The sequence below is a fragment of the Alternaria atra genome (assembly GCF_907166805.1).
Source record: "Alternaria atra isolate CS162 genome assembly, contig: 28, whole genome shotgun sequence".
Lineage (NCBI taxonomy): Eukaryota > Fungi > Ascomycota > Dothideomycetes > Pleosporales > Pleosporaceae > Alternaria > Alternaria atra.
This window is the reverse complement of record NW_025091326.1, coordinates 1,869,299-1,897,239: the sequence shown is the minus strand read 5'-3', so window position 1 is coordinate 1,897,239 and position 27,941 is coordinate 1,869,299. Positions and strand designations below refer to the sequence as shown.

The 27,941-nt window shown below is 52.4% G+C and overlaps 12 protein-coding genes across 12 annotated transcripts; 6 read left to right on the top strand and 6 right to left on the bottom strand.

The window, feature by feature from the left end:
* Positions 1 to 36: 36 nt before the first annotated feature.
* Positions 37 to 3,857, top strand: ALTATR162_LOCUS7703 (uncharacterized protein; the record flags this gene model as incomplete). Its single annotated transcript, XM_043315332.1, has 2 exons — positions 37 to 3,798; positions 3,837 to 3,857. The coding sequence occupies 2 exons, from the start codon at positions 37 to 39 to the stop codon at positions 3,855 to 3,857; spliced, it is 3,783 nt and encodes a 1,260-aa protein (XP_043171267.1).
* A 156-nt stretch (positions 3,858 to 4,013) lies between these two features.
* Positions 4,014 to 4,757, bottom strand: ALTATR162_LOCUS7702 (uncharacterized protein; the record flags this gene model as incomplete). The annotated part of the gene is made up of 1 exon (XM_043315331.1): positions 4,014 to 4,757. One exon carries the CDS (start codon positions 4,755 to 4,757, stop codon positions 4,014 to 4,016), a length of 744 nt encoding a protein of 247 aa, XP_043171266.1.
* A 919-nt stretch (positions 4,758 to 5,676) lies between these two features.
* ALTATR162_LOCUS7701 (uncharacterized protein) lies at positions 5,677 to 6,387 on the bottom strand (the record flags this gene model as incomplete). The annotated part of the gene is made up of 1 exon (XM_043315330.1): positions 5,677 to 6,387. The coding sequence occupies one exon, from the start codon at positions 6,385 to 6,387 to the stop codon at positions 5,677 to 5,679; it is 711 nt and encodes a 236-aa protein (XP_043171265.1).
* A 589-nt stretch (positions 6,388 to 6,976) lies between these two features.
* Positions 6,977 to 7,349, bottom strand: ALTATR162_LOCUS7700 (uncharacterized protein; the record flags this gene model as incomplete). The annotated part of the gene is made up of 3 exons (XM_043315329.1): positions 6,977 to 7,110; positions 7,159 to 7,289; positions 7,342 to 7,349. The coding sequence occupies 3 exons, from the start codon at positions 7,347 to 7,349 to the stop codon at positions 6,977 to 6,979; spliced, it is 273 nt and encodes a 90-aa protein (XP_043171264.1).
* Positions 7,350 to 7,727: 378 nt separating this feature from the next.
* ALTATR162_LOCUS7699 (uncharacterized protein) lies at positions 7,728 to 10,417 on the top strand (the record flags this gene model as incomplete). Its single annotated transcript, XM_043315328.1, has 6 exons — positions 7,728 to 8,050; positions 8,177 to 8,339; positions 8,392 to 8,522; positions 8,571 to 8,774; positions 8,829 to 9,183; positions 9,314 to 10,417. 6 exons carry the CDS (start codon positions 7,728 to 7,730, stop codon positions 10,415 to 10,417), a joined length of 2,280 nt encoding a protein of 759 aa, XP_043171263.1.
* A 478-nt stretch (positions 10,418 to 10,895) lies between these two features.
* ALTATR162_LOCUS7698 (uncharacterized protein) lies at positions 10,896 to 14,285 on the bottom strand (the record flags this gene model as incomplete). The annotated part of the gene is made up of 3 exons (XM_043315327.1): positions 10,896 to 11,876; positions 11,932 to 13,176; positions 13,227 to 14,285. 3 exons carry the CDS (start codon positions 14,283 to 14,285, stop codon positions 10,896 to 10,898), a joined length of 3,285 nt encoding a protein of 1,094 aa, XP_043171262.1.
* Positions 14,286 to 15,122: 837 nt separating this feature from the next.
* On the bottom strand, positions 15,123 to 16,277 carry ALTATR162_LOCUS7697 (uncharacterized protein; the record flags this gene model as incomplete). Its single annotated transcript, XM_043315326.1, has 4 exons — positions 15,123 to 15,209; positions 15,261 to 15,680; positions 15,729 to 15,923; positions 15,984 to 16,277. 4 exons carry the CDS (start codon positions 16,275 to 16,277, stop codon positions 15,123 to 15,125), a joined length of 996 nt encoding a protein of 331 aa, XP_043171261.1.
* A 518-nt stretch (positions 16,278 to 16,795) lies between these two features.
* ALTATR162_LOCUS7696 (uncharacterized protein) lies at positions 16,796 to 17,871 on the top strand (the record flags this gene model as incomplete). The annotated part of the gene is made up of 3 exons (XM_043315325.1): positions 16,796 to 16,871; positions 16,924 to 16,982; positions 17,062 to 17,871. 3 exons carry the CDS (start codon positions 16,796 to 16,798, stop codon positions 17,869 to 17,871), a joined length of 945 nt encoding a protein of 314 aa, XP_043171260.1.
* A 196-nt stretch (positions 17,872 to 18,067) lies between these two features.
* Positions 18,068 to 20,512, bottom strand: ALTATR162_LOCUS7695 (uncharacterized protein; the record flags this gene model as incomplete). The annotated part of the gene is made up of 3 exons (XM_043315324.1): positions 18,068 to 19,303; positions 19,354 to 20,412; positions 20,462 to 20,512. The coding sequence occupies 3 exons, from the start codon at positions 20,510 to 20,512 to the stop codon at positions 18,068 to 18,070; spliced, it is 2,346 nt and encodes a 781-aa protein (XP_043171259.1).
* Positions 20,513 to 21,587: 1,075 nt separating this feature from the next.
* On the top strand, positions 21,588 to 24,304 carry ALTATR162_LOCUS7694 (uncharacterized protein; the record flags this gene model as incomplete). Its single annotated transcript, XM_043315323.1, has 5 exons — positions 21,588 to 21,925; positions 21,975 to 22,243; positions 22,292 to 22,678; positions 23,870 to 24,096; positions 24,146 to 24,304. The coding sequence occupies 5 exons, from the start codon at positions 21,588 to 21,590 to the stop codon at positions 24,302 to 24,304; spliced, it is 1,380 nt and encodes a 459-aa protein (XP_043171258.1).
* A 324-nt stretch (positions 24,305 to 24,628) lies between these two features.
* On the top strand, positions 24,629 to 25,456 carry ALTATR162_LOCUS7693 (uncharacterized protein; the record flags this gene model as incomplete). Its single annotated transcript, XM_043315322.1, has 3 exons — positions 24,629 to 24,736; positions 24,814 to 24,957; positions 25,010 to 25,456. The coding sequence occupies 3 exons, from the start codon at positions 24,629 to 24,631 to the stop codon at positions 25,454 to 25,456; spliced, it is 699 nt and encodes a 232-aa protein (XP_043171257.1).
* A 552-nt stretch (positions 25,457 to 26,008) lies between these two features.
* On the top strand, positions 26,009 to 27,346 carry ALTATR162_LOCUS7692 (uncharacterized protein; the record flags this gene model as incomplete). Its single annotated transcript, XM_043315321.1, has 1 exon — positions 26,009 to 27,346. The coding sequence occupies one exon, from the start codon at positions 26,009 to 26,011 to the stop codon at positions 27,344 to 27,346; it is 1,338 nt and encodes a 445-aa protein (XP_043171256.1).
* Between the last annotated feature and the right edge of the window lie 595 nt (positions 27,347 to 27,941).

Here is a 27,941-nt window from a genome sequence, read left to right as displayed (position 1 = left end):
CACAACCAACGTCACTTGGAACCCGAACCAGTCACCATGTCACCTGCGACGCCGTCATCCAGATTGCGCGACCCAGCTGCGGTGGGCACTATCACCACAACATGCTTTATTTCTAATCTGCACTGCCCGTCATGTGTCGACGGCATCCAAACCTCTCTCAGTGCGCTCGATCCCCCGCCACAGGACGTGTTTGTTTCTATCATTTCGCATTCAGTGGTTGTGCGTCACGCCACAAGCCTTGACGTCGACGATATTACAATCTCACTGGAGGCTGCTGGGTTCGAGATACATAGTGTCTTCCAAGATAACAAGGTGGTTACGAGTCCAGCTGAGATTAGGAACCCCGAGGAAACGAGCAGGGAGTGGCATACGAGTTTTGAACGTGCTGTGAACAATTGGCTACGTCCTGTTCCAGATCTCGACGGTTCGTACGACGATATGAAGAAGAAAGAAACACACCTCGCTCAATGCGAGCAGTGCAAGAGAGAAGGTGGTGGGGTTAGCTTGCATAGCGAGGAGGTGCTACCATTCAAGCCTGCGCCTATCGTTACGTCTTCGCCTAGGGGTAGCTTCGATGGCTCTGCATCGCTCGAACCAAAATCGCCCATATCGGAGAATTTCGTTACTGTCGACCCACCTGTGACCCCACAAGTCTACAGAGTCACGCTGGCTCTTACCGGAATGACGTGCAGCTCGTGCGTCTCTGCCATTACCCACGCGGTCCAACAACATCCATGGGTCCAATCGGTCAACGTCAATCTATTGACAAACAGTGGAGTGGTTATATTCAGTGGCAAGGAGAGGTGCGCAGAGATTGTCGAAACAATCGAGGATTGCGGGTTCGATGTTGCAGTGGAGAAGCTTGAGGAGGTCCAAACCATATCATCGGGAGCTGTAGCGGCACCAAAACAGCAGACGGAGAGATGGCGCGCAACATATTCCCTTGGAGGCCTCACATGCTCGGCTTGTGTTGGAAATGTCAGTCAGGCGCTACAGCCTCTGACGTGGATTGAAAAGGTTGATATCAACCTTATCTCGAATAGTGCGACGATCATATTCAGAGGCAAAGAACATCTGCCTGACATCAAAGAAAGCATCGAGGACGTTGGATATACCGCGACTCTTGATCAGGTAATCCAGGAAGGGATCACAGTGACTGAGACTATTGAACGCGCTGTCGCGATCCGCATAGACGGTATGTTCTGCCACCACTGCCCAGACACCATCACGCGAGGATTGCAAGGAGCATTCGCAGAAGAGGGTACTTTCGTAATCGAAGATCCGTCAATATCGCTTCAGCAACCCATCCTACATATCAAATACGTACCGGATCCTCCTCGCTTCACGATCCGAAAGATCTTCGCAACGATTGAGAGCCTCAACCCGGCTTTCCAAGCTTCGGTCTTCCATCCTCCAACGCTTGAGGAGCGTGCGCATCAGATGCATGCGCAAGAGCGGACACGTATCTTGCTCCGCCTTATACTGTGCATCATCGTCGCTATCCCCACGTTCATCCTCGGCATTGTCTTTATGAGCTTGATCAGCTCCAACAACCCTATCCGCAAGTACCTCATGGGCAACATGTGGGCAGGTCATGTCACTCGGTTAAGCTGGGCGCTGTTCATCCTCTCTACACCTGTTTACTTCTTCGCAGCTGATACGTTCCACCGCCGCGCACTGAAAGAGCTGAGATCGATGTGGCGACCAGGAAGCCGGACCCCGTATCTGCATCGCTTCATACGTTTCGGCAGCATGAACATGCTCATCTCCCTCGGCACGACAATCGCATACCTGGCATCGATTGTTGAACTCATCTTGGCCGCCACAAAGAAATCTTCCGGCTCGATGAACGACTCTTACTTCGATGCAGTAGTCTTCCTGACCATGTTCTTACTTATTGGCCGGTTCTTGGAAGCTTACAGTAAAGCGAAGACTGGCGATGCTGTCACCTCGCTTGGAAAACTCCGACCAAATGAAGCTGTTCTCGTTGATGCGGAGATAGGCGACACTAAGATCGCTACTGATCTCTTAGAGATTGGTGATATCGTCCGAGTCCATAATGGCACTTCGCCGCCGTTCGATGGAGATATAATTGAAGGCACGTCTAACTTTGATGAATCAAGCTTGACTGGCGAGTCGCGTCCGGTGAAGAAGGCAGAAGGCGACACTGTGTTTTCCGGTACCGTCAACAAAGGCGCGCCCGTCAAGATTAGGGTTACGACGGTATCCGGTACTTCGATGCTAGATCAGATTATCAATGCCGTACGAGAAGGTCAGTCGCGTCGCGCGCCAGTCGAACGTGTCGCTGATGCAATCACCGCGCATTTCGTACCTTTCGTCATTGCCGCCGCCATCACCACCTGGCTTGTTTGGCTCATTCTCGGCACTACTGGTGCCATACCGAGTGACTGGAAGAACGAGAGTGCTGGTGGCTGGGAGCTCTGGTCCCTTCGCTTTGCGATAGCAGTCTTCGTCATCGCTTGTCCCTGTGGCATTGGCCTCGCTGCACCAACTGCACTCTTCGTGGGAGGTGGACTGGCTGCCAAACACGGTATTCTTGTCCGCGGTGGCGGTGAAGCTTTCCAAGAAGCTAGCTCATTGGACTGTATTGTTTTCGACAAGACCGGTACCCTGACACAAGGTGGTGATCCAGCAGTGACGAATCACAAGTTCTCTGACGACCAGAATGCTGAATTTGTGCTGGGCATCGTAAAGGCTTTGGAAGAGAACAGCAATCACCCTATTGCTCGGGCACTTGTATCCTTCTGTAACAAGGAGGTTCATGACACACCTGTAGCTGTCAACGTTGATGAGGTGCCTGGAAAGGGCCTGAAGGGTACATTCAGGGTCGATGGCCAAGACATTACCGCGATCATTGGCAACGAAAGCTTCATGGCTGACCATCATGTTCCTTTCCTCGCCGAAGATACCTCGTCGTTGCAAAAGTGGAAGTCTCAGGGAGACTCAGTTGCTTTGGTCGCCTTGTTTCTACCGCACAATGGCGATCGAGGTGCGACTCAGCCCTCCGAGCTATGCAATGGATCTGAGTCCCTCTCCATAGCCGTCACCGAGACCCAAGCTTCATCAGCATGGCGGCTCGCGTGTATCTTCTCCATCGCTGACCCGCTCCGTCCCGAAGCGCCAAGCGTCATCTCAGCCCTGCAAGCACGTGGTATAGACGTCTGGATGTTATCCGGCGATAACCAAACCACAGCCAACGCCGTAGGCGCACAAGTTGGGATCCCAACCTCCAATATCATCGCAGGCGTGCTCCCAGACCAAAAAGCGGAGAAGATTAAATATCTCCAGCAGACACTCACCAAGCCGCACAAGTCCCTTTTCCACATCCCCTTCCTATCCCGAAACAAGAATGAAGGAAAAACTAAGAGGCAAAAACGTGCAACAGTCGCCATGGTAGGTGACGGCATAAACGACGCCCCTGCCCTCTCTATTGCCGATCTCAGCATAGCAATCGGCTCCGGCTCCGACATCGCCCTCTCCTCGTCCTCCTTCATTCTCATCAACTCGCGCCTCACTACCATTCTTACCCTTCTCGATCTCTCCCGTGTAGTCTTCCGCCGTGTATACTTCAATTTCGGGTGGGCGCTCATCTACAACCTGGTCGCCATGCCAATTGCTGCGGGCGTCTTGTTTCCTATTACCACTGGCGGAAATAAGAAGATGGACATGCATCATAACGGGATTGGAATGGAAGGGGGAATGGCGATGGAGGAGTCAGGCAGGAAACATGTTAGACTTGATCCTGTTTGGGCTAGTTTAGCCATGGCATTGAGTAGTGTGAGTGTAGTTTGTAGTAGTTTGGCATTGAGGAGCAGGATGCCTGGGGTGGGATTTAGAGTGGCTAAAGGTGGGTTGGAGGGGGAGGATGGAACGGTGGATGGTGTGGGAAAGGAGAGGGTGGTGGGTGGGGACATGGTCTAAGGCAGTAGTGTGATGACGGAGTGGTATGGCTTTACTATTACTTGGACTCTTGTAGGCACGAGCTACTCATCCTACGTGAACAACTCTTCTCCTACAGGAAGTACACCCCTCTCCTGATCGACAACCCGCTCAGTATAGTTGACTCCAATTTGACTCCACTCATGCTCCCACCTCTCAACCCTGTCGCGTTCTTCCTTCTTTCTTCCCTCATCGTCCTGCTCCCAGAAGTCCGCTTCATGTGTAGGAACAACCAGTCCTTCGAAGAAGCCTTTCTCGCAAGCTTCATATCTCTTCGACTCCACAATCCAACCACTCATCATCCACCCCACAATCCTATCCCCACTCTTCTCTTCTTTCCTCTCCGCAATAACAGCCGAACGATCCTCCACCCTGGACTCAATCACCATGTCAACCCCATGCATACGCTTCTCTCCAACAGTCGGTATCGAGCAATCCTTATTCCATGGCTTCTTCTCCTCCTTCTTCCTAAAAGCAATTTCCCACAGATACTTGTCGCTGAAGCGACAATAAGGTACTCTGATCAACTTTTCATGGCTATCCTTGTCTTCGTCATCTGCCTCGAATGCAGCGTCTTCTGCCTCCAATTTAGCGGCTTGAGCAATTCGTTTCTTGTTTTCCTCAATGTTGCGTTTCCGCTTCGTTGCACGCAGGGCGGTGCGGAGGGTCGCTTTTGTTGTGTGGTCCTCAGTGTGGAGGGGGGCGGTGGTAGAGGGGGAGAGTTTGCGCATCTTCCTGCTGCGGAAGGAGTCTCGTGGTGCGCTGTGTTTGCGTGAGGGTTGAGTGTTTGGAGACATTTTCGGTTCGAAAACTTGGTGCTGTGCTGGTATGAAGTTTGGATACTGGAGAGAGATCTTCAATACTGGGATGGGGGTTGTGAAGTGTTGGTGATGTAGTAAGGGGATGGAGGAACTGTCTCGTATTTGTATACATTTACAACAAAACGTTTTCAAATTTCCTACCTAATCGTGAGTGGTTCTTCCTTTGCGAACCATGGTTGTACTTTGGGTCATTCCTGCGCAGCCACTAGTGAGGGTTGGATTAGAAGGGCGTGGGCTATACAGTGATCAGAATTTAGAATGCATTCACGAGTATGATGGAACCATATTGTACTTGCGGCTTTTCTTATTCGAGAGCATGATATGGCCCCATAATATCCATGGATGTAGCCTTGCGATAGATATCGATCCTATGGACCAGTTTGAGTTGAGGCACAGTGGATGTGGGGTATGGAGCAATCGAGAGGCTGAAGAACGTGGTATATGGCACTGCATGTCGCATGGTTGTGTTCCACAGGAGGACAAGTCCGTGGTAGTCGCCAGAGTGCGGTGTTGGTCGACGTCACACCAATGGGAAAGGATGTAATGGTTGACGGAATGTATTGTGAAAATTCGTTCTACCGTGGAAAAGAACGCGGTATTTGGCGAGGATTGCGCACAGCGATTTTCTCCAAAACTACTGTATTGAAATAGTTCGATATTCTTCATTTATGTTTGGGATCGGGAGCCGTTTCTGGTTATCCATTACCACACAATACTGTCCACCAAGTTGGCGCACATATCAAAATCGACTAAATCACCTATGAATTATCTTTTTACATGACAAAGCGAAGCTAGATGTGGATGTACTTTAATCAGTGTATGCCTCATGTGCAGTTCGTACATGGACACTTATATGCCGCGACATTAGGCGTCCCGCCGAACTCCGTCCATCACTTCAGTCCTGCGACCATCTTATGGGGCTTGCTTGAACCTCCTTCGCACGGGAGGTCGAGGATGCAGCTTTCGTGCAGCTCTTTCTCACTTCTGCCTCTCGGACGGAGAAGGCTCCTTGATGCTTCTTGTTATCCCTGGCGATCTTCTGCAACACCGCGGGAGTGATCATTGTTGGCCCGCGTGGTTTGTGACCGAGTCTGGCCTTCGCCGGCTTGGTCGACGTCGCCTCGTCGTCGTCGAGCTCGATGCTGTCCGGAAAAATGGTGGAGGTCGCCGCCGCTTGTCCAGGTGCTACCACCAAGTCGACTTTGGCGGAAGCGGAAGCGGAAACAGGGACAGACGAAGCCTGCCAGTCGCGCGCATCACACTTCGAGATGGCAGCGGGTTCGACCTTGGCAGGAGATACGATGTCGGTGATGTCCTCTTTCGAAGCACCATAGGGAACGCAGACGACACCGGGGGACACGAGGGGAGGAGAGGTCTGAACCAGAGCCTCCTCTAACTTCTTTCCGCGCGAGGAGGCCTCTGACTGCTTTCGTGCGGTGTCGGAGAATACGACTTGGCGCACGACGTTGAACCAGCGTCGGATCGAAGACTTGTCCTTTGATTGGACGAGGGTAGAAGCATCGTCATCGGTTTCGTGGAGGGTGATACTGCTGGTGCTCGTACTAGGGCGAGCAAGACTGGCGTCTGTGACTGTGGGAGAAGACATGGCTGGTGATGGGATGGATGTAGGGAGGAGATAGTCTACATGTGCTCCTGAGCGAGGATCGTTCACATGCAATGCAGAGAGAGAGATAGTCTATATATACTTCTGAAGAAGTGTCGTGTAGAACAAATGTTGAAGACGCTCCACAGTTAATTGTACAACTCACGCTTGAGGCCGCCACTCTCGATCGTCACGCCGCGAAATCGAAATGGCTCAAACCGTGAGGCTCGCACGTCAAGAATACATAGCATGAGTGTGCTACTGGCTGAACCAAGTTGAGATTGTGGCGCACGAAACTTCGAGTTCGTTAGGATCAGGCGACAGTGATGACGAGGGATGGCGCAAGGGAGTCATCAGACGTGACCATAAACCTATGAGCCATAAGTAGCAAATAAAGGCAAGTACTTTTGCAATGAAAGACCTGTAACCCAGTCATCTCGAACGACTGGTTCTGGGTACCAAGCAGATGTGGGATCTCTACAGGCCAAACAAGATCAGGTGGTAAAAAAGTGGTATTCCCAAAGTGATTCCCATAGCGCCTGCCCAATGCTCATATAATCTTATACACCAGTATACAAGGTCGCATCATTCGCTACTTGCGTGCTTCGACGGCCTGCTGGAGGGCTTGGGTGGTACCCATTGGCTGTGAGGTTCTTTCCATGGGTTTGTCTGGAACGACGACATCCTCGAACTCGTCCTGTGAGATGGCGTTGATTGTGTATGTATCTGTGGGATGTGAGTCGGTGCTCTAGGCGGAGTATCCATGAAGCATACAAATGCCAATGACCAGCGTGCAGATAGCGAAGCCGGTGATGGTGTTTTTGATCAGGTACGGCGCGCGGGCTCGCAGCAGAGCCGGCGATGCCCGCATGCGATCGTCATAGTAGGTTGAGCGGAAGGGTTTGCTGTCGGGGTTAGCCTATACCCTCGCTCGCACACATGCACAGTTGGACTTACTATCCCATGTTGGCGTGTACTGAGGCTCTCACTGTCTTGCGGGGAAAGAAGGTCTCGCCGCGGTGGTGAACTTCCACCACGCTAGACGGCCTTGGCGGCCAGGCGCAGATCATCGCACTGCCGCGAACCCTCCGCGTCACTCACCTCGCTCGCATTTGTAGTCAACAACACCAGTCGCGCAAAAAAGCCTTTCCCTTGTACACACTCTCTACGCCTCTTTGACTGTTAGCATTGCTGGGAATGGGAGCGCCCTTGACGTCGGATACCGGGCTTTGTCGCGCTCTTAGTTTGGCAGCATTGCGCGCGTGAAGCAGCGTCACTACTACTCTCCAACCCCTTCAAAGAAACCAAGCTCTTCTCTTGTGCACTCGCCATCAACCACCACCATGACTTCGCAAACGATACAGCAGATGGAGTCGGCCCGGTCGCTCGCGTTAGGCGACGGTAGATACTATCCTACCATCATACCGGGCGTGCTTCCTATTATCGGCTACAGTGAAGACCAGAGCACTGAGATACAACGTTGGGGCGCCGACTTCCTAGCGGAGGCTTTTGCGTCACCAACATGGCCTCAAGAGGTCAAGCAGAACAGTGCGCCCTCTGTGTTGGCCACCTTGAAGGCTTACCTCGACAATGTTGAAGACAAGAGCGTCATCAAGAGCGCCATTCAGGCGGCCGCCAGCGTGTACCCGCTTGTCTACAAACACATGTAAGTGATCCCACGCATCAGATAGAAGTCTCCATGTCAAATATGCCATGCGCATCTTGAGGTCCCCCTTGCTAGATGCCCATGACTGCATTCATGCGAACACTTTCTTATACTTGCATGTGCCAGTGTCTCCGACCCCAGCGATGCCCAGATATGGCAGCTCATGGCCGGCATCAAATCGAATATATTGCGACGAATGGACACAGCCGCGCCCGGTGTGCGGATATGTTGCGTCAAGTTTCTCCAACAAGTCGTCCTGGTCCAGACACCAGGCGTGGCAGACCCCAGGGTAATTACTACTCTTCAGCCAACATATTATACAGCCATCTGATGTCTCGCAGCGCGCCGACCAAAACGACATCTCCCTTTCCCTCGTACCCCGCGACCACCCCCTTATACCATACGCGAGCCTCGAGGCTGAAGGACACGGGCTGTTGGACAGGTTGTTGGACATCATACATGGAGATCACAGGTTAGATAGACAGTCGCAGACTGCCGGAATGCATCTAACAGAGAACAGTGACGGCTTGCTCGTGACTGCGACCCTGAACAGCTTAGGCATGCTCATCCATCGCCGGCCAAATGCTGCAAATAAGATCTTGAACAGTGTCTTCAACTTCAATCCTCTAAAGCTCGCCAACTCGCCCATGACGCCCAAGAACAAGGTCATCATGAAGTCGATTGAGCGCACAACAAGGGCGCTACTTGTGAACATCATAAAGAGGTATGTCTGCTTTACTACGTGATAGTACTGCTGTGCTGATTCTCATTACCACAGGAACCCCGAAAACCCCGTCAACGGACGGATACAGCAGTTCTTGGAACGCATGCATCGTACACGGGTTGAAGTCTTCGACGAAGCTAACCGTAAACGTCCAGCACCTAGTGAGCCGACTGATGGTCTTGACCAAGCGAAGAGGCAGCGATTAGTCGCTGAACCTCCGAGTCGCACGCCATCTGTCCAACCGCTACCGCCTGGTGAAGTCAGCTGGCGACAACTATACACACTGAATGCTGAAGGCAGCACTGCGAACTTTGATGTGCAAAACTTCAGAGATCCCGAGCAATTGCTGAGGATAGTCGTGCCTGTTTTGCAGTCAGTGAACGCGCAAAAGCTCGAACAAGCTATCAGTGTATGTGATGTCTTTCTCTTCATCTCAAATACTCCAAGACCTCTTATTGGCCTATACCCTGCAGAATTGTGTTGTAAAATACGGACAACAACGCGATATGTCAGTTATTAACCTGCTAACATCGACACAGGCTGTCCGCGCCCGGTATCAAACACTTAAGCAGACCGCTCCAAGCCGACCCGCACAACTCCCGATAGCCGCCGCCACAGAAGACGAAGAGGAGTACGAACCCGACTTCGAACCTGAAGATGCTGAACAGCTCATCAATAAGCTCGATGGTCTCCCCTCAAACCCCTTTCCGGCCCAGGGCGGACCGTCAACCGCTTTAGCACCCTACAAATTGCCCGAGGCGCCTCCGTTATCAGAACAGGATGTTCAGAAGTACGGTGATATGACCGTACATCGAGCCTTCGGCATGCTGAGCAGTGTAGATGAGACGCAAAAGAGCAAGGTCGCAAAAGGCGGCTTCAACCGCCTCGCCGCTACCGACTACAACAGGGACGCATGGGTCACCATACTCTCTCGGTTGGCCACACGAGCAAGCGCTGGACTAGACGACCCGGAAGAGGGCATCAAAGACGAATACGCCGTCAAGAACACAAAGGGCAATCTGCAGATCAGCGACACAGTAAGAGACGGCCTCTACCAATACATACTCTACAATTGGAAGTCCCGCATCGACGTTGCCATCTCCTGGCTCAACGAAGAATGGTACAACGACATGGTCCTCGCCCAGTCAGTCGACAAAGACTCCACTACAAACGGTACTACTTCAAACGGCCACCATACATCGACCAAGCCACCACCGGGTAACTACCACCGCTGCGCCCTCCGTCTCATTGACGGCATCCTCCCTTACATCGAACACACGGACAAAATCATCATCCGCTTCCTCTCCGAGATACCCCAAATCGACTACAGTATCCTCGTGCGTCTGAAGAAGATGGCCGAAGATCCCGAGCGCATCGATCTAGCGTGTAATAGCCTTCATTACCTTTACATGTTCCGTCCTCCTGTGAGGAAGATTGTCGTTGACGTACTAGCCGAAATGTGGAACGAGAATGAGCGGGCGAAGCCGTCTGCGCAGAAATTGTTGGTTAGGTGGCGGCCCGAGGTTCTGGGGGAGCAGAGGACTGTCAGTATGCCTACGATGGTGAAGGCTGAGAGTCAGGGCGAGGGTCAAATGGCCAAAGAGAGTGCTAACGGCGCGTTGGAGGTCAAGCCTGTTTCGTAGATGGTGCTGCATCGGTTTGCAAAAGGGGGGGCAAGGAAAAGCGGGTTCTACGGCCCTGGCATGCGGAGACGTGAAATACGGAATTGAGGAAAAGAGAAGGAATGAATAGTCGGTGGGACATTTTTCGGGGTAAGAGGACTCACATTTGGATCCCGCGTGTTTCATTTCATCAGCTGTATACCTATCGGATTCGTGAGTCATGCAGTTGGGTTACGTCGAAACAAGACCAGAGTGGAGGTTGGGGAAAGCAAAGGGCCGGAAGAGAGATGAACGCGTGGCTGTACGAAGACATGGCAGCCAATGTACAACATTCTAGTATATTCAAGACACCAGTTGCACATATTTCCATTTGCAATATAGCACATACACTTTGCGTTTGCAATATCATTTCTATTGCTAATACAGAGTGTCGAAGTTTCGTCTACACCATTCTTGCATGGTCTCCAATCTATTCTCTCATTGTAAACACACACGTCGTCTATTCAATCTTCATCTTCTGGAACTGCTCAATACTAGCCTCCCAGTTCTTTGCCTCCAACTCGGCCGTCCTCAGCTTCTCCCTCTCCTGCTCCTTGACAGCATCACTGACCTTCTGCTCCCACTCGTCATCCATAATCTTCTTCTGGCGCGTAATCGTCTCGTTCGCCTTGGTGAGGCGATCCTGAGCTTTTGTAATCTCCTTGTCGAGCTCAATGCGTCCCTTGACGTCGAGGTATGCCGTCGCAGAGGTGCCGATTGTGTAGACGGCGCATCCAGACGGTGCGGTGTCTGTGGGGGACAGAATCTTGATGTCGCCAATGGTTTTTCCGGCGAGGGAGCGGATGGAAGGGAGGGAGGTGGGGGTTGTGAGGGTGCTATGTGTGGCGTCGGTGAGGGATTGGATGTAGGTTGATGCACCCTCCTTGATTGCGTATTCGGCAGTGAGGGAACGGAGGCCCTTTGCGCTGTCGACGAGGAGCTCGTATTCTGCGTTCGCGGTCGCGTCTTCGAATTCTGGAGAGTACTGTGGGAAAGGGGCAATGGTAATGGAAGGGGTCTTGTCGCCTTGTCGGCGAGGGAGACGCTGCCATAGCTCTTCTGTTAAGAAGGGCATGAAGGGGTGGATCATGTTCAAGCCTCCCTCGATGGCGGTGTAGAGCGTCTGTTTCGCGCTTTCCTTTTGCTCTTCGCTTCCTTCATCAAAAATGGCCTTGCTGTTCTCGATGTAGGTGTCGCAGAGGTACTCGTAGAAGTACTTGTAGGCGGTCTGGGTGGCGAGACTGAACTCGCGTGCTTCCAAGTGATCGTTAATCTTCTTGGCAGCGGCATTGAGCTGATGCAGAATGTACCGCTCCGGTAGTGACTCTGAGCCTCCCTTTGTGACCTTCTCCCGTGGTGTAAAACCGTCTCCCAGACGTCCAATGACGTACTTTGTGGCCTGGTAGATCTTGTTGCAGAACCTTCGGTATCCGTGAATGACCTAAGTCAATGGGTCAGTATGCAAGACTAAGAGCGGGTTTTTGATAATCACTTACGTTGACGTCAAAGGAAATGTCGCCTCCTCCTGTAGTGTATCCGACAAGGGCCATGCGCAACGCATCAGCACCACATTCGGGAATGCCCTGAGGGAAGGCTGTCTTCTGATACTTCTCCGCCTTGGTCAACTCCTTGGGGTCTAGGTTACCCGCGCGAAGTTGGTCGTGTAGCTTCTGCAGTGTGATACCATCCATGATATCAACAGGGTCTACAACGTTACCCAACGATTTGGACATCTTTCTGCCTTCGGAGTCACGAATGAGCGAATGACAGTAGACCTCCTTGAACGGAACCTTGCCCGTGAGGTACAGCGAGAGGAAGATCATCCTGGCAACCCAGAAGAAGAGAATGTCCCATCCGGTCTCGAGGACAGATGTGGGGAAGAGCTTGTCCAGGTCGGCAGTCTGGTTGGGCCAGCCGAGGGTAGAGAATGGCCACAGACCTGAGGAGAACCATGTGTCGAGGACGTCCTCATCCCGTGATAGCGTGAACTTCTTGCCAGGGAACTTCTTCTCTGCCTTAGCTCGCGCTTCCTCTTCTGTCCGGCCAGTGATCCAGCGTTCGTCTTCAGTTCGATCACCCGCCTCGCCTTCGATTTCGACAAAGTAAGCGGGGATTTGGTGACCCCACCACAGTTGTCGGGACAAGCACCAATCCTGAATGTTGTTCATCCAGTGCATGTAGACCTTCTCGGAAGTGGCGGGCCTAATCTTAATGTCGCCCTTCTCGACGGCTTCAATGGCAGGCTTAGCCAAGCTGTCCATCTTCATCCACCATTGCGGCTTCATGATTGGCTCGATGACATCGCCAGACCTTGAACAGATGGGGACCTTCATGGGGTTGGGCTCCGTCTTTACGAAAAGACCCTCCTTCTTCAGCGCATCAACAACAGTGTAGCGAACATCGAAGCGCTTGCTGCCTTCGAATTGACCAGCATTCTTGTTCATAGTTCCGTTGTCGTTCAAGATGTTGATGAACTCAAGACCGTGCTTCTTTCCCAAGTTGAAATCGTTGGGGTCGTGTGCCGGAGTAAGTTTCACAGCACCAGTACCGAACTCGGGATCAACATAGTCATCAGCGACAATGGGCATGAGGCGATCAATGAAGGGGTGACGGGCTTTCTTTCCAACCAGATGCTTGTAACGTTCGTCCTTGGGGTGAACGGCAATACCAGAGTCTCCCAACATAGTTTCGGGACGTGTGGTAGCAATCTCGATGAACTGGTCGGTGCCTTCGACAGCGTACTGTAAGAACGTCAGCAACTGCGTGTTAGTATGTGCAGTTTTTCACATACCTTGAAGTGGGTGAGGACACCAAATTCGACCATCCTCTCATATCCGGGCACAGATAGCTTAGTAGGGCCCGCGAGATCTTTGTTGTCGACCTCGAGTGTACTGAGGGCCGTGTTCAGAGCCGTGCACCAGTTGACCAGTCTGTTACTGCGGTAGATTAAGCCATCCTCGTGTAAGCGAACGAAGGTCTCTGTGACGGCCTTGGAGCAGTTCTCGTCCATGGTGAAAGCCTCGCGTGACCAATCGAACGATCCACCCATCCTCCGTAGTGTGTTGGTGAGATGCTGATGGTATTCTTCCTTCCACTCCATGGTCCGCTCGAGGAACTTTTGACGGCCAAGATCATATCGCGTCTTATTTTCGCGTCGCTTGAGCATCTTCTCTACAACGGACTGTGTAGCGATACCAGCGTGGTCACAACCGGGCAAGTACAGGGTTGTGTATCCCCTCATCCTGTGCCACCTGATAAGGACATCCTGCAGACTCGTAGCGAGCGCATGTCCACAGTGTAGCTTTCCGGTAACGTTTGGTGGAGGGATAGGGATAACGAAGTGACCTGGTCCCTTGTTCTCCCCACTCTCTGTGAACTGAGGTTTGAAGAAACCCTGGGAATCCCACCATGCGTCCCATGCCGACTCAACGACCTTGGGAATGTATGCCTTTGTGTATGGGTCGTCCAGAGGCTTTAGCCTCTTCTTCTCGCCCTTGGGAGTCTCTTCGACGTACTCGGGTAGTTGCTCCTCCTCCTTGCCCTTCTTCTTCTTCTCTTTGGCTGGGGCGGCGCCAGCATCCTTGGCCGCACCGGCGGCTGCTGCCTTCTTTGCCTTGAACTTTGCGTCTTTTTCAGCCTTCTTACGCTCCTTCTCCAGTTCCTTGGCGGACTTCTCCTTCTTCTCTACGCCCTTGTCGTTCTCACGGCCAGGCGCATGTTGGCCGGTTCCCTCGTGTTCAGCAGCACCTAGTATGTCCTTCTTGACGTCTGCACTGAGTTCAGGCGGCGGCGCAGTATTGGGCGCCGTCTTCTCGCCGGTCGAATTGTGGGAGGACGCGTTGAGCGCCATGGTTGCGGTGGAGTAGTGGTGGTGGTTGGGTAGGTTTGGATGAGTTTGAGTGAGCACACGCTCAGCGTGAAGCGGGGTGTAGGTTCGCGATAGAGTACGGATTGGCGATTTCAATTGCAATCGGCGCCTGGCAAGAGTTTGATATTCGAGGTTTCGTCTGCAGGCGGCGCGCAGTGTAGTGGGCGCGGTGCGGGGCAACATTAACAAAAAAGTGCCTGGGTGTGAGTCGTCCAAGTCCGGCCTGCGTCACCCCACATAGAGAAGCTCGGACGGACCCCGCCTACGACGAACTATTGAGCCATGCTCATCGCTCTAAGAATACACTGGATACAGTCAGAGTGACAGACAGTCATACTGTGCGATAGGAACTCACCGAAATCACGTCGGTAATGTCCGATGATCATTCACATGTCGGTATAGACTAAGACACCATGACTGAGATGCACAAGTTGACTCAGACCATACAAAATGCGTCACAGAAAAAGAAGAATCATTGACTACACTCAACCCAAGTAACTTTGAGTAAAATCCAGTGTCCGCCAACACTCCAGTATGCATTGAGCCTCGTGCTTGTAGAGCTTCATCTGCTCCCCATGCGCCTCCGATAGACCGTTGCTTGCCTTGTCCCATGGCTTATACAAGAATGATACCTAGCACCTTGCCCTATACACCTTGCCGCTCCGTGATTCATGCCCAGTTATTTGTACCCCCGCACTTTAGCTGTGTCTCAAGCCAAGAAAACAGTGAGAACAGATGTGCAAGGGAGATCGAAGGTTTCGTTTGCTGCAACTTTTATGCCATTACATAAAGTCTAATTACGTGAATTGGGTATCTCAATCATGCCGCGGTGCTGTTTTGCTGCGCAGCCTGTCGGACGGGAGCAAAGTAAGGATGTTGCATAGCCTCTTGGGCGGTCAGTCGGTCCTAGCATGTGTTAGTCATCTGTGCTATATTTCCTTACTTGACGAGGCTCACCTGGTGGTCGTATCGTAGTAGCTTGTCCAGAAAGTCAATTGCATCGTTGCTGACAAAGCGCTGGTTCTCGGCATTGATGAACGAGTGCCACGGCTTCTTGGGATACCGACTAAGTATGTCGTCGTACTGGGCATCGAGTTCAATATCGTACTTGTCGAGATAATCGAACAGGTCTTCGGTTCCGAGGACCTTGGCGATCTTGACAAGCTGGTCCGAGTTGCTGTTGCCGTGGAAGAAGGGTTCTCGCCTAAAGATCATCGAGGCGAACATGGCACCCAGCGACCACATGTCGAGCGAGTAGTCGTACTCTTGGAAATCGACCAGTAGCTCAGGACCCTTGAAGTAACGTGACGCAACGCGGACGTTGTATTCGGTTCCTGCATGGTAGAATTCCGCTAGACCCCAGTCGATTAGGCGCAACTAGTACATGTTAGCCGTGTTCGTCTGCTCTTGAATTGGTATGCCCACCTTCCGCTTCTCATGATCGATCATAACGTTATGAGGCTTGACATCACGGTGCATGATGCCTTTGCTGTGGCAGTAGTCGAGCGCCTTGAGCAGTTCGAAAATGTAGTATCGTACGTCATAGTCCTGGAACTTGGGGTACAGACTCCGGAAGTCGGTGTTGTTGACATATTCGAATATCAACGAAGGGGTTTTGCTCTGTTTGGGGGCGCGTTAGCATTTCATTTCAAACACACGACAGCGGTTGGGCCTCAGTACCCAGTCGCCGATCCAGTCGGAGCCGTCACTAACCTGGTTGTCGCGCACCACGTCCAGCAGCGAGACGATGTTGGGGCCACCCGACAGATTCTGAAGGATCTTGATCTCACGCTTTATCTTCTTCTTCTTAACAGGTTTGAGGACTTTGATCACGCATTTCTGGTAGTTGACGACGTTGATGCCCTCAAAGACTTCCGAGTACTTTCCGCGGCCAATTTTACGGACAACCTCGTAGTTCTCGAGTACGCCCCAGGAGATGTTGACCGAGTCGTAGTCCCAGTAGGATCGGGGCATGTTTGCATTGACATCTGCGTACACGCGGGCGAGGCTTGTAGCCCCGCTAGAGTTGTTCAGCGCCATCCTGGCAACGAGCGTGTTCTCTGCGAACGCTGTATTGCCGGTACGATCCACACGCGCAAGGGGTGATGTAGAGGGGTCGTATAGTGGGGTGAAGAAGCGGAGGACGTCGGGACCCAGTGAGAAGAGGGCAAAGCCAGCTAGCGCAACGAACAGAGCGAGCGCAACTGTTTGGTATCGAACAAGGCGCGGGAAAAGGCCGTCACGACAGTCGCGATGGGCCTCTTGTTGGGGCGGGGCTGCCTGGGTGTCGGCGGTGGTGAGCTCTGGCTGCTCGTGTTGGTGGTGGTGGATGGCTTGTGGGCGTTAGACTAGTAGTAGGCAAGGGCCAAGCTTTTCCCAGCACGCGGGCCCAGCTGCTGAATGACGATCCATCTCACTTACAATTATTTGCCTTTCGCTGTCGCGCTTCTCCCCATCCCACATCTGCACTTGCTGTCTCGGCCATTGCAGCCATGTTCCACGACCTAAATGTTCCCTGGACCGACGCGACGCGCGAGTTGCAGCGCACAGTGGCTTTTCTCGACGAATGTGAGCTTTTAGTTGTAGTTGAATGCGCCAATGGTGGACTGACGCGGTGCAGTAGGATACGATGTCGTTGCTCTCACACACACTTATTCGGGAAAACTGCCCTCTGATATTGTACGTAGAGAAAGAAGCTGCGACCCTATCCCCCTCCATCTTATCACTTTCACTTATGCGCCTGTTCACTCGCTAACAGGCTCTCAACCAGAGTTCACCCGTACCCTCGAAACTCCCCTTCCCAGTACCTCCCCGCATGCGCATCTTACGACGCTGCAACATTTTCCTCACCGACTCGGCATCCAACTTCCGCATACCCCAACTCCAGCAACAATATGACCTCGTAGCCGCGCGACCAACCGACGACCGCACCCTCCAGCAAGCATGCATGAGTCTGGACGTGGATATAATCTCACTAGACCTGACTCGGCGCTTTGAATCACACTTCAAGTTCCCCACATTGGGAATGGCTATATCCCGAGGAATTAAGATTGAAATCTGCTACAGCCAAGGCATCATGTCGAGCGACCCGGCCGCAAAGCGCAATCTGATTAGCAATGCGACACAACTCATACGCGTGACCCGTGGTAGGGGCCTCATGTTTAGTTCCGAGGCGAAGAGCGTACTAGGCATACGCGCACCAAGCGATGTCATCAACCTGGCTTCTGTATGGGGACTCGGCACCGAGAGGGGGAAAGACGGTCTTACCAAAGAACCAAGGAGCGTAGTTGAGTTCGCGCGACTAAAGCGCCAGAGTTTCAAGGGCATAGTAGATATCGTATATGGTGGAGAGAAGCCAGTGGAGAAATCTGCAGCTGATGGCAAGGACAAGCAAGGCCAGAAGGGGAAAGCGAACAAGAACCAGAATGGCAAGCGGCCAGGTGAAAACTTGGAAGGTACTCCCGTCCACGAGACCAAAGTAGACAAGCCGAACTTGAAGCGGCAACAAGCCAAGACCAAAAAGGCGAAGATGCAAGAGGTGGGCGGAGAAGAGAAACAATCGCGATGAAAAGAGCAATACGGCACCAGATGATACCCATAGACACAAGCAGCAATGCACAAGAATACGCATATCCACATTCTTGTATTCTTTCCCGACATTACTACCTCGCAGGAGCACTCAATGCTCAACTGCTGCGACCAAACTATATACCATAGAAACAAACTAATACACCCGCAGTCTGAGCAAAGAGATATTGAAAAACCTACCACCACCCTCTCTTAACCTCTGTCGGTTTCGCCAACCTCCTCCCTAGATTCACCGTAACCCGACTCTGCAGCGCAACCGTACTAATGTCGAACGGCAGAGCCTGCCCCGAACTCGTCTCTCCGACGGGCGTAGGTGCAGGCGCGTTAGCTGCGACTTGGCTTTGAGCAACTGCACTTGTTGTTGCTGATGGAGCAGAAGAGGAAGATGATGATGCGCTTGCGAGCGATACCTCAACAGAGGGCAAGATGGACGAAGATGCTGAGGTCGCAGCAGGAGTCGAAGAAGTGGACGCAGAAGCAGGGACAGATCCACTAGCCAACATAGTAACGCCCGCTCCAGCCGCACTTGTCGTAGTTCCTGCAACAAGTCCAGGTCGAGTCAGTGTAGCCGAGTCGATAGACACGGTGCTGCTTGAGCTGGTAGAAGCTGCTTGTTGGACCCCAGAAGCGGGTTCTCCTCCAGCGACCACTGTTACCGCACCGCCGACTACAGTTTGCATGGTGCTCTTGCTTTCCGTGGGCGCACTGCTCATGGATCCCAGTTGGAAGGGTTGAGCTTGTGGTGCAGACATGGGAAAGGAACCTGCTGGACACATGCAAGCACAGTTGCACTGGGAAGCTGCTGTAGCGGCGGCGGCGCCACCAGATCCTGCGACCACGGTGACGGCGGCGGCCGCAGCTGTGGTCGTTGACGCGGCTGCGATACCAGCGGGCTTGAGAGACGCTGAGTTGATCGAGGGTTTGGCTGAAGAGGAAGACGCGGCTGCATTGGCGGTTCCATTGGTTCCGTCGCCAGCGACAACGGTGACGGCTGCTGCGGCAGCGCCGGAGGAAGATGCAGCTGCGTTGGCGGTTCCATTGGTTCCATCTCCTGCGACAACGGTAACTGCAGCTGCAGCAGCCCCGGAAGAAGAGGTACCGTTCGTTCCAGAGCCTGAGCCGGCGACAACTGTAACAGCCGCTGCAGCACCAGCTCCACCCGAAGAAGCGCTCGTCAAGGCACTGTTGACCCCAGCCGTGCCGTTTCCACCGCTACCGTCAGCTTGAACGGTAACTGCCATGCCCACCTTGGTCGTAGTCGTCGCAGCAAGACCTCCGGGCGTGAGCGTAGCCGAGTTGATCGCTGCGGCACTGGCAAAAGTTGAGTTTGAGGCGCCTTGTGCACCAACCGCGAGCTCGCCTCCTGCAGAAACAGTAACGGCGGCAGCGGGTGGAGCCGCAACAGCGGAGGCCTTGAACAGAATTAGCAATGATCACGATCCAAAACAGATCCTCAACGTACCGTAGAGTTCTTGCCTTCCGCTGGAGTTACAGTCGGCATAGGCTCAGCAACAGCCTCCATGGCACTCGTGCTGTTCGATTTCCCAGCGGCCATAGGGGAATTCGTCCAAGGAACAGGGGTCACTGCAGGTAGGGCTGACTTCCCAGCGGGAAAGACTGTCTTTGCGGGTTTGGACGCAAAGGAAGCTTCTGCTGGTGCCTGTCCGGCGGCTGATGATGATGATGCAGCAGCTGCTTCTCCTCCAGCTGGTGATGATGCAGATGTTGCCTCTGCCGGGGCCGATGACAATTCTCCTGTTGGTGCTTCCCCTGCAGCCGCTGGTGAAGGCGCGGCTGCTTGTTGAGGTGCCGCTTCGACCAGTGCTGTTGCGATCTTCTGGCCGTTGGCCTCTGTGATGACAGTTGAAACAACTTGAATAGGTTGAGCGTTACTGCCATTCTGTTGTGCTTCAGCTTGAGGTGGTGGTGGCAGCTGGCCTTGTCCGTTGGGTGCGAGTTGATTAGCTAGGTCTCCAGCAACGTCGGCGACACTGCTTTCGCTCGAGCCGGGTTTCGGAGCCAGTTGATTTGCAAGGTCACCGGCGATATTGCTCGAGTTGATGTCGCTTCCCGTTCCTTGGTTACCGCCCTGTGATGCCGCTTGTGCAGGGCTCTGGCCTTGACCTTGTGATATACTGGTCTGGTTCGCTGGTGCGCCTTGTTTTTGGCCATCGAGCCCGCTTAGAATATTGTCAATGCTCGTTGAACCTCCACCAGCGATCTGGTTCGCAAGATCTCCACCGACATCATCTGTGCTGATGTCTCCAGTCCCGCTCCTTTGGCCTTGTCCTTGCGCGATCCCATTTAGCAAGGCGTTTGCGTCCAGTCCATTCTGTGCGATCCTGGCAGCGATGTTCCCATTATGCAGTGCGTTTGCTTGTTCGATAACAGGTACGTTGAGTGCTTCTACGGCACCTCCCTGCGCCCGGTCGACCCCAGATATCAAGTCCTCGATCCGCCTGCCGACGGTTTCGGGTCGTACGTTGGTGTTGTGAAGATCAAGTGTTGCTTGAGCGACCGTCTATACGTAGTCAGTACATGCTATCTGTTCAAGCATGCGATATACGTACTGCGCCGATTAGCAGCAGGGCTGGCACCCAGGATGATCGAGTTCTTGTCATGGCGGAGTTTTCGACGAAGATAACGAGAATTGAAGACGATGGAAAAGAAAATTAGTAATTAATACATCAACAGTCCAGCTGGAATAGAATCGAAATTGATGTCACAGACATGCAGAAACGTTCAGTACCTGCACAGCAGAAAGACCGAAGAGAGTTGAGGGCAGGACGGAAATGTATGGACACACGATAGAAACAGGTGGTTCGGATCCAAACGAGTGTAAGCTTCCGAGTAGTGCGAGAGCGTGCCCAAACCGTTCAAAAGTTCATGACTGAGGCGGAAACTATACTACTTAATGGGTCCGACATGTCAGCCCCGCTCACCATGTTTCTAAGGATGTGGTGCTGGTTTCGAGCTTTCGCGGCTACTCGAACAATAGTCAAGTGCGTCTCAAGGGTCGGAACGATCTTCCTCGTATGAAGGGCCTGCGCGCAGTAGTGCTGCCGGTGTTAGCATTGTCGGGTCAACCTAGTCATCAAGGTTTGTTGCAGGATGGTAGCGTAGAACCCATGATTGACGGGCCCGCGATTAGCAGTTTTGGTGGTGGTTAAGCTTCACGATCGTCTGGCCAGCCGCCACGGTGGTGAGGTCTGACACGCGATATGCTCGAGGCGATGGGGCTCATACCAGGGGCGTTTCAGTCCGTTGTATGCCGTTTTCTTCGTTCCGCTTGTGCATGTATGGAATCGATCTTTCATTGCCGATTTATTTCCGCTTAAGTACCGTGTGGTAGTTTATAATCAGTGATCACGAAGCATGCACAGCGGTGTCGTTCGATGAAGAATGCGCGTAAGGCTGGTGATCGCGGGAGAGAGTCGTGCCTAGTCATCGTGGCTTGGCGACCGATGACGTGCGTCATTACCCTTGTGCCTGACGCTTCCGAGCCCCTAGGTCCAACTTCCATCGCAAAGAATACGATTCTTGCTCGTCGGAGTCGGCCAAATTTTGCCAGCGCAGAGTGGAAAGTTCGGCTTCCGTACGTAGCGAGCAGCTATAAGCCTCCAGGCTTCTGTATATGTAGACGCAGCTCTGCTCTAAGCTGCGTGCACACAACGCTAGCATCGTCCAACGGCTAATATGGCAGCTGTACACGTCCTCGACGACTATTATCTTGCCATTACCTTCCTCGTCACTGTTGCATACCAGCTGTTGTTCTTTGCGATTGCCTTCTCGTTCAAGTTCGACAAACTTACCGATTTTGCTGGTGGCACCAACTTCATCCTTCTTGCTATAATTACGCTCTCCTGCAGTGAGAATCGCGGTGATGCGCGCAATATTGTAGTATCGCTGTTTATTATGCTATGGGCAGCGAGACTAAGCGGCTTCCTCCTCTTCAGGATCTTGAAGACTGGAAAAGATGATCGCTTCGACGACAAGAGGGACAAGTTTTGGTCATTCCTCGGGTTTTGGATATTGTGAGTTACTCCAGATATCAGCTAGGTGTCATTTACTGATGAATTGCAGTCAAATGTTCTGGGTCTGGACAGTGTCTTTACCAGTTACCATCCTGAACTCGCCAAAAGTCACGCAATTCGATCAGCCAGGCTTTGGAACGGGCCGGGACATCGCGGGCATTGTTCTCTGGTCTATCGGCTTCATCATGGAGAGTGTCTCCGATATCCAGAAGTACCGGTTCCGTACCGCTCATGGTAGTGACGGTGCCGTCTGCAATGTTGGATTCTTCTCCTGGACCCGACATCCCAATTACTTCGGAGAGATCATCATTCAGTTCGGTAAGTATTGCTCATTCAAACTTGCCATGTCTATGCTAACTGTAGCAGGTATCTTCATGATTGCTATATCTCCTGCAGCATACAACTACGTCTCTGGTGGCGCATACAACGCGCTATATGCGTCTATCCTCGGAGCCTTCTTCTTGACCTTGCTACTCATGTTTGTGTCCGGTCTGACCCTCCAAGAACGTCCCGGCGCAAAAAAGAGATATGAGAAAGGTACCCAATGGCCTGCGTACGAGCGATATCTCCACCGGACAAGCATCCTCATTCCCTTTCCACCCCAGCTATATGCGAAGATGCCGGTCATTTTGAAGAGGACCATCTTCCTTGAGTTCCCAATCTATGTCTTCGATCCTGCGAAGCATGCGGATCAAGACAAGGTGCAAGCTAGATGCGCGGAGGAAGGACAGAGCAGGCCCAGCGACGAGCAAGGTCTAAGGTCGTGAAGCATGTCACCTCCTACGCATCGGATGTCTGATAACATGATACCCCTTTCTCAGTTCTGCAATGTTTTGTACAGTCATGATAATAGTCGGAGCGCTTTGTTAGCGCATAATCATAATCTAGTCCCTGTAGGCATACTCCCAAACCACTTGTGTGCCAAGCCGAGACATGTCAGTACCATGCGAAGCTCACGCCTGATTTTCAGTACTCTACCACCGTCTGAGAGAAGCGCACGCAAGGTGCTGGTCTTTTTGTAACAAGTATCACTGTAGTACCTTCGTGTCAGTATCATGTCAACATCGGATGAGTACTTTGCCCTTGTTTACTGTAAGCGAATGATGGTGTTCAGGTCTACAGTCTTAATGCCGTTTCTCTAGGGTCTGCGGACCATCAAGACAAAGCTTTAACCCTAAATCCGCACATTAGGGTGGTTTGGCGAACCCTGCATCTTCCTGTTCGCTGCCCCTGCGTCAAGGCTGACAATAGTTCCAAGGCTACAAAACCCAGCAAACATCGTGCGTTGCATCACTCGCCAAAGCTTCCGCCGACCTCGCATCCAAGCCGTGTCTCTGTTGGCGATGACATGTAAGAGTGCAACCACCCAGTCGAGCAGTGGGATACAGCTCGCTTAGTCAGTCGCTGGGCGAATCAATTCACCCGGCCTTATCGCGCGAACGCCGGAGATCACCTCACGCCATCGCATAAATCACACCCACGGGACAATACGGACAGTCAAACCCATCAAAATTTCTATCTTATGCTCGCATCTTTCCTTGGCTCATCGTCTTAGTTGGACGGCTAGCAGCCATGAGCATGCTGGCGTCTGTTTTCGACTCGGAAGCTACCTCCATCCCGCGTTGCCAATGGATTGAGCACCTTGAGATGGGATTGCGTCATTGCGTCACTTTGAGATGACCTGTTTGTAGGACTGGAAGAGCAAATATAAGAGCCCGAAATCGCGCTTCGCCCTGCTGTTCAACCATCCCAGCATATCCTACATCCTTGACATCGACTCTATTGAAATTTGAACAAGATAACATTTGTTTTGCGAACAACTGCGAAATAGTAAGATAGAAGAAGAATGACTACCACACCAATTCATTCGACCGGTCGCGGAGGTACGCTTCTGAGAAAAGAGGTTCCAACATACGCAAGATGAGTAGCTGATCGCCGATGCAGGTGCCGGCAACATCGGCCCCGACACCAACGTCTACACTGACGGAGGTCTCGTTCGTGAAGGCATCCAAGGCGAATCTCTCGATGGAGACTTCTCCACTGGCCGTGGGGGAGCTGGCAACATTGGAAAGTCGCCTCGCGTTGGGCCGCAGTCTGACGAAGGTCGTCGCTCGGTAGACATGGTCCCCGAGATCAACCAGCGCAGCGCGCAAGACGAGTTCCACACTGGCGTATGTCACACCAAATCAGGAATACCACTCATAACTGACATGACTGCAGCGAGGTGGCGCCGGAAACGTCTACAAGGAGAAGCATGGCGGCCACAGCTCCTCGCCCGACCGCAAAGGTTTGGGCGAGAAGGTCAAGGAAGTACTTCATTTGGATAAGAAGAAGGAACATGAGCCTTCTCCTTTGGCTCAAAACTCGACCACGAACTAAATATGATACCCAACTCGAGCGACTTTGGTGGAGGAATGGCAGCGGCATAAGCATTGGACGTCGATGATACCTCAGGCTGTGGTCTTTTACTATGAGACAGCCTTGTTCCCATGTAGTAACTAATAAACACAAACACTCTTTCAAAAGAACTCGTGGTCCCGGTACGACCTGGTCAGAGTAGTATTTGCGTCTGTGCCTGACTACCATGGCGGGGTGAACACTAGCGCGGACCACGTGGGGTAGTCGCGATCCCAAGTCGCGTCATTTGGCTCGTGAAAATCCACCAAACTTCACACATTCATAACCATTCTGCGAAAGCTCACAATGGGTTCCAACGAACACGATGCTGAGGCCCTCGTGCATTCTGAAGACCCTGGTCACCCAGCAAACCACATTTGCACGCTTTGCGCAAAGTTTTACAACTTGGGCTGGGTACGATGATCTCCAGGCGTCGGGGGGACGCAGATGAAGCGACAATCGAGCGATGGCTAACACGCGGATCCCGCCAGGTGACAGGCACTGGCGGAGGAACGAGCATACGCCATGAAGACAAGATCTACATCGCGCCCAGCGGCGTGCAGAAGGAGCTTATGAAGCCTACCGACATGTTCGTCATGGACTTCAACAGCAAAGAGTACTTGAGAAGACCACAGGTATACCTCGTGAATCTAGACCCATAGGACAAAGTAGCTAAGGTAACTACAGGTCCTTAAACCCTCGGCATGCACTCCGCTCTTCCTCGCAGCCTTCGAACGCGGCGCCGGTTGCTGCATCCATACCCACTCGCAATGGGCCGTCCTCGTGACCCTTCTCGTCGAGCGCGACTTCGGAAAAGACGCATGCTTTGAGATCGAAGAAATTGAACAAATCAAAGGCATACCGAAGGGCAGAGGGAAGCAGGGCAACCTCGGCTACTACGACCGTCTGCGCATACCAATCATCGAGAACACGGCGCATGAAGAGGACCTGAGGGAGAGCTTAGAGGAGGCGATGGAGAAGCACCCCGATTCCTATGCGATTCTTGTGAGGCGACATGGGATTTATGTGTGGGGTGATAATGTGCATAAGGCGAAGACGCAGTGCGAGAGTATTGATTACATCTTGCAGCTGGCGGTCGAGATGAAGAAGTTGGGTCTGCCATGGACGAAGTGAAGAGGCGGGCGATTTTAAATCCCCGAGTTTCGCATGAAGAGCGCGTCAAAATAAGAAAGAGAAGTGTCGTCTGAGTCTAGTCCCGCTAAGCGGTTGCATGTGTGCGTCGCTGTTTCGAGGTCTGGCCTTGCAGCCGATGGCGTGTTGCGATTACTATATCACCACGCGAAAAGTCAGCATCAGTAAGACCGGATGTGGAACATTGCCAAATAATCGTCGGCCGGCACTATCATACTTATGGAATGGTACAGTCGATTACAGATGGCATTGGTCTGGCTTGTCGCTTGCCTTCCGTGTTAGAGCAGACCGAAAACAGCGGCTTACCCCACATTGCCTTGCCTGCTCATGCCTCTATAGCATGATATGCTCCAAAAACAGACTCGACTAACGTAAGATTCCTGAGGATAGAATTGCCGCAGCATCAGGGGCTGCATAGTCAGCATGCTGCATCGACACAATTCGCAGGCGTGTTCTGTCTTTCCATGCTTATAAGCCGCTTTGCAATGGCCTCGTTGCTGCCTTCTGATCCAGTCCACGGACGTGCAAACAACTATGGCGCCTCATACCATTAAGCAGAAGGCTGTCTCGTATTTGGAATCATACATCGATCTTGCTATTCAGAATGGCACATCTGTGCCTGACCTACCGTGTGCTCTCGTCCACGTTGTAGATGCTCAGAACAATGTGCTTTTCTCCCATGGCAATGCTTCAGGAAAACGACCTACACCGAGCTCTATGGCCATCATTCAGTCTCTTACCAAGATTGTCGGCGCGATGGCTTACATGCAGCTCGTCGAAAACGGCCTCGTGACCCTCGACGACCCCGCCACCATCAATACCTGGTTACCTGAACTCGCCGCCAAACAGGTATTGACTGGCTATGAAATTGATGCTGAGACAGGGAAGAAATTATGGCAGTTCGAAGATCGAAGGGGCGATATAACGGCAAGGATGCTGATGAATCATACATACGGCGGTGGGCACACCTATTTCAATAAGCTGTTATTGGAGTACATACAAGACCTCGGCGAAGGAGTCTGGGAAACAACAAACGAAGCGACAAGCCCTTACGGGATACTCCTTGCAAGCCCTCTGTTATGGCAACCAGGCACACATACAAACTACGGCCAAGGTCTCGACTGGATCGCCGTACTCATCGAACGCGTCACCAAGCAATCCCTCCACTCCTACCTCCAAAAGAACATCTTCGATCCACTTGGCCTAAAGGAAATCGGTTTCGAACCAGCATACGGTGGAGACGTCACATCGTCTCCACACAACACTGGCAAATTCTGGCCTAGGACGTTGCGAAACGGCGAAGAGTTCATCACTATTGATCCGCCGGAACCTGAGATTGTAAGAAGGCTGGATGCATTCCCCGAGGGCGGTTATCATACTGGTTGCCTAGGAACGGGTTTAGTCGCTAGTGCAGGAGACTACACACACCTCCTTACTATCCTACTTCCACAGAACGCTGGAGTGGATCCCATCAGTGGCCGTCGAATACTCTCTGCCGGAAGCGTAATGGAGATTTGTCGTCCGCAGCTGCCTGAAGCTCTTCGCAATGACTCCCGCTGTTTGCAAGACTCGGGTGCGTCTCCTATTATTATTCCTGTAGATCTCTCTGTACCATTCCTGGATCCGCAAGGCAGCTTTGGTCTGGGATGCGGTGTCCAGGGCGCGGATCGAGTATTTGATAATGGGAAAGGGGGAAGAAGCAATGGGAGTGTGTATTGGTATGGTGCGACGAATGTTGAGTTTTGGGTTGACAAGGAAAAGGAGATTGTGGTGGCAGTGTGGGGGAATTATTACCCTTTCTGTGAGAAGGCTTGGATGGACTTTGTTGCGGGTGTGGAGGGGCTTTTGTATGAGGGGTTGGAGAGGAGATAGTCGGGTTGAAGTGAGAGTCATTGAACCAATTCAAAGCTGCTCTGTTCTTCGCACTCTTTTCGTCTTCGATATCCTTCGTCATTCACACGGTTGCAATGACAGGTTCAGTACCTCGATATAAACTCATCGGATACAGCATCCCGCACCCTCCACCGAATCGAGAACCTCGCCTCACTCGATGAATATCCATGGATCCTCATTGAATTTGTTCCCACCCAAACAGTTGAAGTCATCTAATCTCGAACCCCTTCTCAAGAAGTCGTGCCCTTGCCACTACCTCATCGAGCCTTTGTCTCATGCCCATACAGCCCTATTGATCCACAAAAGCATGTCGCTGTTCCGATATGTAAACACAAGCGCACGCATGTTTGGCAACACCGAAGAAGGACCACAAAATGAGTACCCAATGGCATTTAATGGATCCTCGCGATAGAGACCCAAGCGATTACGATCGTAAAACAAATCTTCGGTTACCAGCCTACCATGGAGCCTCTCGAGGAGGTAGGTCCATGTCGAATATATCGCCCTGCCTCAAATTGACCATTCCGAGGACGTTTTTGAAACTGATCGATGTCTGAGGGCTAGTGGAAGACGA